An 11,399-nucleotide genomic window follows, 5' to 3' on the forward strand; every position below is an offset into this window, starting at 1 on the left:
CTAAATCTGTCAGGATCTGTATGGTACTAGAGGTACACCAGATGTGATGAAAGATACTACAGAATGAGGTGTAACCCCTCCCAGGACAGAGAAACCCCCAGATATAGCTTGTTACCTGGTTTTGAACTATTTAAACTATTTTAAAGTCAAGCATAGATGATACAATTGGATACATGCATAAACTACTTTATGCTTAAAACTAAACCGTAAAGCGTTATCCTTAAATCACCCCTTTATGCATCTATCAAACACCTTGAAATAGTATAGGGCTTGCTAAGTACCTTCCGTACTCATTCTTGCTGTCATTCATATGAGAAAGCTGATACTGACTTCACCGGAGGTGAAGACAAGGATGAAGAATAGTCTTAGGAAGTCACACCCGCACCCTAAGATGCTTGTGGCTTGGGCTTTTACTTTCCGCTGTGTTTTGTTGGCCTCTCGGCCAGGTTTGTAATAAACAGTATGATTTGTAAACCTGTTGCACTCTATAATCTTAATAATTATGTATAAAGTTTGACTGTGATACTATAACTGTTATACTGTGCGTATCAGCTACTTAATCTAGAGACTAATACTGGAGGCACAAGAGAACCCGAATCTCAGGGTCTTACAACGGCGCGCTGGCATCTGACGGCGGCAATGCGATGTCGGCGGACATGGTTCCCGACGCCTCAATGATGAGGTCCAGCGTGATACGTAGAAGCATCTCGAACTCGAGGCTCCTGGTGACTACATCATCCTTGTCAGTGCTTTTTGGGCCTATCCTTGCATGCATCGTCGTAGGTGGATGAGCCACTGAGTGTGGACGACAACCACTTGACCTCGAGGAACTTGGTGTCGGAGGGCTCTTGGATGAGGCCCTTCAGGTGTGACACTGCCTCCTCGATGGTCTGCGCTGCGGCCATGGTGGAGACGAGGAGGAAGGAGAGGAAGAGAGATACGAGAGAGCGTGTGAGGAACCATCTAAATAATATTTTAATTATTCATTAGGGGGATCATTATTCATAATCACAACCTCCATGATTAACCAGAATATCATCCCTGTAGTTCTGGCACGTGTTTTGTGCCTAAGGTCGGAACATGCCTTCCAACATTTAGCATCACAACATAGCTTAAGAAAGAGCAAGTAATTAACATTTATATTACAAGTCTTTAACATGCAACCATTTTCAACAATTTACATCAAAAGGTAACAATAACTATGCAGCGGAAACATAAACCTATATAACAAAAGAGTGGAGCCACATGCCCTTAGGCTCCACCCCAAAAGCACGACCTCCGAGAGTAGGATGAACCACTCTTGCCCGCCACCCAGAACGACAGGCACGAAGTAGCCAAACACCGACTCTTCCTCACCAGCACACCTGAAAATGCAGGTATGAGTACGAAGGTATTCGCAAGACTTAAACCATATAGAGCACATATATATAGCTCGACTCCAAGGATTATGCATTGAGACATTAGCAAGGAAAAAACTATATGATTAAGTTAAACATAAGCGGTAAGTAACCTAGACACATGTGTGAGCAACTAACTTAACCAACCACAACATAACTCTACCCTGCTATAACCAACTGAACATAAATAACTGAAACCATAATGAGCATACATGTAACAAAGACCAACTCAACCATCTCCCACATATCCAACCATCAACCACAAGCAAAAACTCTACGACCGATGCAAATAGACAGAAGCATGCTCATGACCGAGAGCGCGGTATTTCAAAATGTTTTTACACCCTGTATGGGGATACTCTTGGACCCACACGACTTGAGGACCATACGGCTTGCATGACCACACAGATCCAAACAAGAGAGTACTCATGTCAACCTTTCACAATAAACCTCAACCATTCGGATCATACATCGCTCGGCGCGGAGGTACTAGAACTACTCCCAGAGCAAACTAGCACCTCTTACAAGCTCGTCCGCTCACAGTGTCGATGTTCACGCCCAAATGATCACAGCTACAGAGGTATTCAGCTCTCCTTACCATTAGATCGGCATGTGGTGAGTAAGATAAGTGCTAAAACCGACTACACCGATGATCGGTGCTTAAACGACACAAACGGTCTATGGTGTCCAGGATCCTCTCCCAGCCTACTCCTAGGACTTACCTCCGGAGCAGATAACACCCCTAGCACCGCCCACATCTCGTCTCATACTCACCACTCATCCAACCATCAGCAACCCATATCCAACATTGCGATCATTATGAAAGTAAATAACGCCTATGCTTGCGAATGATGAAACAATTCACCGCTCAACTTCTACCGAATGACCTATGCATTGCTAAGCATTTCGATTTAACTTGAATCTAGACACCAACAACATACTCAAGACGACAAGGAAAGGATGAACAACAATTCAAGGTAGAAGTAATGCATTCAATATAGGATCTACCTATTTGTACCTGATCTCGACTCGACACATGCAAACATACATAAGCATAGTTAATCAATTTTGGACTTTATTCAATTGAACAAATGTGCAGTATGCTTAGTTGCTTGCTTTGCTGCTCAGGTGACCGCCTATAATTACCCACGTAATACTCGCAAAAATTCGAAAGATTAGAGTCATCTTCAACCACGATCGTATCACACTACGGCTTCTTATTCACTAAAGAAAAGCGCATGCAATGATGAGCATGAGTGAAATGCAATAATGCATGCTACAATATGCATATGATGAATTTTTATAAAATATGCCATATAAAGCATAAAAATATTTTTCCTAGGTAGAACAAGTCATAAGGAGACTAGAAAAATTGGTTTTGCTAATTGTGGATTTGTAAAGAATTAATGGTGAATTAATGAAGCCCCAACCTAATTAATTAATCTCAGAAATTTAAATAATTATTTAATAGTTGGGGACATTTTTAACAGGTATAGGAGGTTATTATGAAGCCAAAAAAATTGGTTTCATAATTTTTGGAGCTCGTATGAATTAGCTATGAATTTTACAAGCTATCAGCACAAAGAAAAAAGTTTGACGAACAGCAAATCCGGATTATCTGGGTTGGGGCGGACACTCCGGGTTCCGGAGTCTCCGAGTGACCCTTCGGGTGGAGGTCCTCTGTCATCTTTGGCTGGGACCACCCGAATACTCCAGGTTGATCTGGATACTCCGGATACCGGAGTCTCTGGGTGACCCTCCGGGAGGGGTTTCTCTGTCATTTTCGGCTGGGGTCATCCGGATCCTCCGGGTTCCTCCAGAACAACCGTTTTGAGGGTAAAAATTGGGCGGTTTGGTTTGAGAGCCTCTTCAAGCCAAAGGGGAATATGTTTGGGAGAGTTTATAGAGTCTAGAACACCCTCATTAACCTAGCAACTCAATTCCTAACTCAATTTCATCAAAATTCCCCAAATTGCTTTAAGACCCCAAGAACTCAAGAACTCCACTCTAACTCGAAATCGACCAACTAAAACTTGAATTCACGCCATGGGAAGCCTAAGGGACTTACCCAAGATGATTGTGGAGTTGGGTGACCATCGGGTGATGGAGAAAATGGAGGAAATCGCCCGAGAGATGAAGAAATCCGGTGTTCCTCACGTTTCAACTCTAAACACCAAAAGACACTAAAATCGGCTTGAATCCTTTGGGAAAACAAAAACCAATTGGATGGATGGGAAGCTTATGAGCTAAGGATCGCATGAGTACCACATGCATACCTCAAATCCTTCTCTTGAGGTCGAATTTTGGGAGAAAAAGAGAGGGAGCTTGAGAGGGAGCTGCTGCCCTTGATAGCTCGGTTGAGCATGGGAGAGAGGGAGTGGGAGCAGGTGGGCACGGTGGGGCTGAGATGGGGGCAGCCAAGTGAGAGGGAGAGAGAGGTAAGGTGTGGGATCGGCCGGTGGGTCCCACGTATAAGAGAAAAAGATCCTTTTTAACTGCGAATTCTATCATTTTCTCTCCCAAATTTCTTTCTCTTATCCAAATAATTTTAAACGAATTGTTTTATAGTTACAAAATAAAATCACACAAAATTAAACATAATACTTAAGAGGCATATTTATGCTTAATTATGTAATTACGGATTTTGGGACGTGAGAGAACAGGCCAAGGCCATGGCGATTGATACTGTTGAAGAGAGAGGACTGTGTTGGAATATAGGGATTGGTTATACGCGTGTGTATGACGGGTGGGGTCCATTCGTCGGTGACACATGAGAGGAAATATAGGGAATGGGATATCCGGAGTCTATTGGAGAGGAAGAAGATTTGGGGAAGAAATATTATTAGGAAAACTCCCTATATAAGAATATAGGAGATGAGTTTTAGAGAGTCCCTTAAAGACACTAGTTAAAATTGATTCTACCAATTAAGTCCTCGATCTCTGTTACGCCTATTGTTCATTGACTTCTAAAACCGACTGGTCTTTAAAAGTATTATCTAAGGATTCTCACATCTCAGTACATCGAAATCTGATATTTCCATCCCTTTACCATAGTGAATACTCCATAATCCCATCTTCTGTAAACTACACTAGCTTCAAATAAAGAATCCTATGAAGAGTATGTTAGGAGATTTTGACACTCGAGGCACGGATTTAACGTGAAAAAACCCTCTAATATGGAGGTAAAAAAACAACATAAGATTAATCTATATTATGATGCCTCAAGATATAAGTTAAAGGGTGGCCCATATTTATAGGTTGTTGTTAGAACATATTTAATTAGAACTTTATCTCTATTTTGTGGCATAATATCTTAACGGAGTAAACTCTAAAGGACAAGTACTTGATTTCTAATTGTTCATTTGTGTAGCTAGGATACCTAGATTACCTATATTCGATTAATTAATGAACTACCAACCCTATTTTTGGATTTTTTGAACTCTATATTATCCGCATGTCTAGAATCCTAGTAAGTGAAGAGCGAAGTCATTATGAAAAAAAGGGTAAATTGGCAGCAATATTATTTATTTATTTGTTTGTTGATATATGCCTACAGCTGTGAGGTTAGCTGTGCCTTAGGACGTGACCATTGACTTGCCTAGCTGTGCCTTTGGAGGTCTCAACATGCAGTGGTCCTTGCTTCAATAATGGATGGCCACCTTATGTGCTTTACAAGATATAGACTAGTAATCATGTGGGGTTTGAAGGTTAAAAAAAAAATAAGCACCGAGGGGAGGACGCCCTCTAGGATTTCATTAAGCGGGTGAGGCACTCGAACGCTGGTCGGTAGGAAGCGACCGTGTGCCCCTACCGTTGCACCAACGATAGCTTCTCGTGGGGTTTGAAGGTTGTATCTCTGTTAGCCCATCAGGGATCTAATTCTGATGTTCATCCTCTATGTGCGCGTAAGTATGCATAAATTAAGTGTAAAGAATACTCTCTAGTATACCATACATGATTATTTTGTACTTATGGCATTACAACAAGTTTGAATAGGTAGCAATTAGACGCAATCCTTAAGGATGGATCTATCTGCCCATCTGAAGGAAGCGACATAATCCCATGAAGGGGCCATACATAGTCCACGTTTGAGGAACGCGATTCATATTCTGATCATCTGGAGGGCTTAGATTTGGAGTCCAATGATCCTATTTTAAGAGGTGCTCTAGTTTAATCCCTCCTGCAGGTAGATTCCTAGCATATTCAATTGGTTCAAAACACATAAATGGACATAAACAAAATGTTTTGGACAAAATATATCATATGAAAATTGTAAAAAGCCTCAAATTCCTACTTGCAGCGGTTTTAAAGAAAAGGACTGAAAGGGGCAGGAAAAGAGAGGGTAAGCAGTTCACAATTCACGCGCAAAAATGTTAGGCGAGGGAAGGCAGATGTGGATTCCTTTTTCCATTTCTTTACAGCAAAAGAGGGGAGCTGTGCATTTGTGCATTCTGAACAGGTGCCAGCTTCCCTGGATAGGTGCTAACCTGGAACTGCAAACGTGCATCAGTGCATATGGGGTCAGCTCACGCTCCATGTTTATATTATGTCGTGTACAGGAGAAGAAAAATAATGTAGAGACTTTTCAAAGGAGGCTCTGCAAATGAAACAGAAGTGAACTTTGATTTAACACACAATGAGTGAGTTTCGAGGTCGAACCTCCGAGCAGGGATTTTAATTTCGTTTTATAATTTTTTTCATCAGTGAACTCTGTTCCGTGGCTTTCACGTGTTAGTAAAAGAAATTTTCGAAATTAGATAGGACGCTCATCTCCAAAATTTACGAAATTTCACCAAAATTTTAACCCTTACATCTGAGTCCATATCTATAGTAAAATAAGATTCTCCCGTTCCAAATAGACCTTGGTTTATAAAGGTGGCACTTGATCCATGAAGCCTTTCATGGTCCCATGGACGCTAGAGATTAATTGCTAGGCGGCATTGTTATGAATTCACCTGGCAAATCCGAAAATAAAGAGATAAGATTTCTGCTACTTTTCGGGTTTATGTGGAGAGGGAGATCATGGAGATTAGCACTGGACAATGAGCATAATGCCGTACTGTATGGATCTTGAGTACAACGTGGGCCACAGTTGAGTTATATCCAGATAGATACCTACACTTGTTGTCACAATCCAATCCACTTTGTTGTCTCTCTCACAGGATTTCCAGAGATCCATCTACACTTGAGCCTTTGGCAAGGCCCTATGCAGTGTGGTCCACGGTTTAGTACTTTGAACCAAAATGTACAGCCATTGTCGTACGGCTAACTGGTCACGTGAAGCTATATATCTGTGCCAACATCTTTTCCCTTTCTTTTTCAAATAGGTAGCCAGTTTTTTCTTTTCGAGTATACGGCTAGCCAATCGAGACGCGCACTTGTATGTGCGGCTAGCTTTGAAATTACACACTTGTGCTCACTATGCATTTTTTATGACTACGATTAAGATTACGGTTGTGTTGTTATATAATTCTGATGCCTAAGTTTTTTTTTAATGAAACACAGGAGAGCTGCATTAAATTTGATAGCAAAAGAGAAAAAATTTGCAAAACAAAAACTGTACAAAGGCCACAAGCCGGCTGGGGAGCTATGTTGAAATTTTTGCCCGGTTCTGGAAATGTTAAGGGGTGTTCGCTAGATAATTATCTAGTGAACAATTATTGTGGCCGTAGGGTCTCCCAAAACAAGAGTGGTTCTCTTTCTTTTTTCTTTTTTCAGATATACTATTTTGTAACATATAACCTCATAAGTCATACCATAAAAGTGGTGACAAGACATATGTAATCCAATGGGTAGGCCCTAATATTGCCTTTGGTCTCTTGAGTGCACCCTTCTACTTGTTTTACATCATGAGATGACGTTTGATTACACAGTAGGGGATCTTAAACGTGCTAATCCATCCCATATGGCCAGTCCAACAGGTACTAATAAATCAGAAGGCCTAAAAATTGCACTTACATACTGGTCCATGAGTGCACATATGTTTAGGAAAAGATAGCCACATTGTGACATCTGTAAGTGCTCAAGAAAATTTCTTCAATGATTGGCTCCACTCTCCTCTTGGCTTATTTGAGCCAATCCATTATTCTGGTTCCAGTTCCGACTAAATTGCCAGAACTTTTTCTTGGGAATTTTTGGTATTGGTATGACATGTCCACTTGTCAAGTTCTTAGTGCTTGTTCTAGCATTCCTGTGGACCGTGCAATGCAATCAAGCACATGTCTTCAAAAGATTCCATTGCCATTTGCACCCTTGCTCTATTGTGAAATTAGATACAGTAAACACATAAATTTTTCAGTAGCTATCTTGCTACTTCAATTGAGAATCTTATCTCCCAAAAGATTCACCTAGGATGGCAATAGTACATATTCAGAATCTTATCTCACCAAGATGACAACACGGAAAAACAATGCAGAGCCAACCAAACCAATCTATTACCCAAGGCCATGTCATTCAGACATCCTTTCCTTTGTGTCGAAAACCCTGTTGAACATTTTGTTCAGTCATCTTTACTTTTTTCTTATAAAAGAATTGGTGACGTTTTAAGAGAGGATGAACTAGAATACTTAAAAAATAATCTAAACTAATTGGCTCCAAAAATAAAGAGATTTGCAACATATAGCCAATACTAGCAAACTACTCTAGAAAGTGTAAAAATGGTAGAAAAAGCAAATTTGGCACAAGGAATTTTTATCTCGTAGTACAGATAGCATGAATGCCACCCCTAGTCTACGTTGGAGATCCACCAAAGATATACTCCGGTCGGCACCCAATCACTGCTCTTGAGTCACCAAGCCACCAAGATAAGATCTCAAACCGGATGAGTCACCAAGGCAATGTCTCACATCTAGCATCTCTTCCAATCTCTTGCCGCTGTAATTACTTCAGAGCTTGAGCCACCAAGGCAAGAGTCTCCGTGTTCTCATACACGTGCCTTGCCACCGCTCCACACCAAGTCGGAGGGTCAACAAGCTTGAGCAACTTTGGCTTAAGTTGCCGGCGAGTCACCAAGACTCTAAGGCGTCGGTGTACCTCTTGGTACAAGCTAGGATCACTCCTTAATCCACTCTCTAGGCAGCAATCACCTAGCAATTCTCTCTCTAGGCCTATAAGCACTAATCACTCTTTATCTTGTGCTTAATCGCCTTGGATTGATCACTTTAAGCACTTTAGTGGTTTGGATATCTTCTCAGGTGTATATGGACTTCTTTAGACTACAGCAACCTCAAATGATTGAGTGGAGAGGTATTTATAGCTTCAACCTCACAGACTAGTCGTTGCTCCAACAATCAGTAAAAATCCTTAACACCGGATGTTCCGGCATGCTGCTTTCCTGAGCACCGGATTATCCGGTGTGGTCCTCACTCACCACTAGCCATTGACAGTTGGTACTAGCCATTGGAAATACTTTGGTGATAACCATCCGGTGTTCATACATTTTGACATCGGAACATCTGGTGAGTTAAGCTTTCATCTTCGGTGGCTGGCACCTTATCTGGTAGAAATACTCCGATGTATTCTCTAGTGTACACAACTTCATCGCCGGACCATCTGGTATGTATCTTTCTGCCATCCGAGCCATTCATTCCTCTCTGCACAAAAAGCTCCGGCATAAGCCTCCGGTGTGCATAGCGTCCATCACTGGACCATCCGGTGAGTTGATCTTCGTTCTTCTGTACTTGGATTCTTCTTTGCAAGAATTAGTCCGGTGTGCATCCTTTCTGATCGCTGGACCTTTCGGTGACTTGAAACTTTCTCTGCCCAGAAGCAAAATGCTCTGGTGTGTTCACCTGGGCATCACTGGACCTTCTGGTGAGTGCAATCCACTCTGACCCCTTCTGACATAATTACTCTGGTGTATGAATTTCTTATCACTGGATCATCCTGTGAGGCTAACAACCTTCGGATATAATGCTCCGGTGAGTACACTTCTTCCGATATCGGATCATCCGGTGAGAACAAATCTCCCGAGATTTCTCCAATTTAACCGAATTTTATCCCGACTGTGGTGACTTCTTTATGTGTTTCATTTATAAAACCTACTAGTATATATTCTTAACAAAAATGTTAGTCCCATTGACTATGTTGTTATTAATCACCAAAATCACATACATGTCCTAACGATATTCCGCTATAATCTCCCTAAGAGTATGTTCGCTACACCCCAGATAAGAGCACATACATACATGCACAGAGTGAGGCAGATTCCATCTTTCCAAGCAACATCACATCTTTAGCAGATTGCCATCAGAATGCCATATAGGCTGTTGCTTCCACAATCCACACCCTCTCCTCCCTCCAAAACCACTCAAATACTCCTATCTACATGTTCATGGATTCCAGCTCCCCTTTGCTTTCCAATCACCCCAACCATGCAGCACTAATCCCTTTTCCTCAAAATGTACTGATTGGTTGGTCCAACCAGCATCCTTTATACAGCTTCTGTTAGGCAGGCCATATCCATGAACATTCTTTAGGGTTCATTCTCCATAACATACACAGCCTTTTTGCCCCTGAACTTTGGCTCCTGCCTAACAGATGATCACTGAACCATTATTGCCTTGGCATCCATGTCTTCAACAGCCAAAGTTGAAACTCTAGGGAAACCATATCTCCAACAGCCAAACACATTTCAAGTAGGTAGATGAGGATGTTGCACCATCCATGACAGTGAGTGAGGCATCCATGACCACTCTCACCACTAGCTACTAGTAGTACACACCAAGTGTTCCATATACATACATACATATACATACATATATATACATATATATACATATATATACATATATATATATATATGTAGAGAGAGAGAGAGAGAGAGAGAGAGAGAGAGAGAGAGAGAGAGAGAGAGAGAGATACAAAAGGACTAAGGAGTAGTAGGCATACATCGCACCACACATATACACCTTAAAGATTTGGAACTTTGCAAGAAGCATATGGATGACTTCACTTTCCCCACTCTCCATGCAGGAGGGCAGTGCAAGCAGCTTCCATTAGCATTCCCTCACCAGCTCGGCCTCGGCTCCCCTCCGCCGTGGTTCGCTGCTGTTGTCGCCAGCAGCAGCGATGGCGAGGAGCAGGACAAGATGGACATGCTGTGGGAGGACTTCAACGAGGAGCTCGCGAGCGCGCCGCCGCTGTGCCCGCTGAGCCCTCTGATCAACAAGGGAGAGCCCATGATGAAGGAGGCGTGGCTCGACGACGTGATCGGCGACATCGTCGATCCGGAGAAGCACGGCGGGCGCCTGCGCTTGCACGATGGCAGGGTGGTCCGGCGCCGGAGATGGAGCCTGCTGCTGATGCTCAGGCTGCTCAAGAAGCTGTTCCTGGTCAAGAAATCCAGGAACCCAAGAACTGCACCGATCTAATCCTGATCAATGGGCATGGGCTACGTCCAAAAGATCAGTGGCTGATGAGTAATATATACAAGTATTTTGATTGATCGATAGTGTGCTCGCGCGTGTGTATATTGATGTATACAAGCTTACTTGATGTTTTTCTCACAAGGCAAATAACCCAGTGTGTTCTTTTCTTTTTTTGCTGAAGAGTATGTTCTTGTCATCAATATAATCCTAGCTACCTGTTCTTAATTGAATTCTGATAAATTATATTTTACCACTGAAATTCTGTATATCTTCACTGAAATCATGCAATGTGCATTTGATTTGTTAAGATGGAACCAGTTACCACGCTGCAGACTGTTGGAGTGCTACCATGACAAGGTTGTCACTTGCCACCAACCTCGTAGCTTTGCCATCACAAACCTACCGAAATGAAGGAGCCATTAACTGCAGATGAGCTAAAGTTCTGGTGACTTCACCAGCAATCCAACATCTGTATGTGAGGCAGAAAATCAGATGCCTCCAAGTCCCCAACCTCATAAAAACTGCACTTAATGATTGCAACCAACAACAAGCTGCAATCAGGGTGCCATCGCTTCAACATCTCCTAGAATGCCATTAGTGATCTATTAACCTTATATGATCCATCATTAGTCTT

At 42.1% G+C, this 11,399-nt stretch overlaps 1 protein-coding gene across 1 annotated transcript; it reads left to right on the forward strand.

Moving 5' to 3' along the window:
• Positions 1–10,247: 10,247 nt before the first annotated feature.
• Positions 10,248–11,015, forward strand: LOC133887201 (uncharacterized). Its single transcript, XM_062327152.1, has one exon. The coding sequence runs from the start codon at positions 10,337–10,339 to the stop codon at positions 10,766–10,768; it is 432 nt and encodes a 143-aa protein (XP_062183136.1). The 5' UTR covers positions 10,248–10,336; the 3' UTR covers positions 10,769–11,015.
• The last annotated feature ends 384 nt before the right edge of the window (positions 11,016–11,399 follow it).

This window comes from Phragmites australis, chromosome 12 (assembly GCF_958298935.1).
Source record: "Phragmites australis chromosome 12, lpPhrAust1.1, whole genome shotgun sequence".
Taxonomy (NCBI): domain Eukaryota; kingdom Viridiplantae; phylum Streptophyta; class Magnoliopsida; order Poales; family Poaceae; genus Phragmites; species Phragmites australis.

What these genes read in the sequence shown, in the direction of transcription:
- LOC133887201 (XM_062327152.1), top strand. Translation starts at nt 10,337, where the DNA reads ATGGATGACTTCACTTTCCCCACTCTCCATGCAGGAGGGCAGTGCAAG.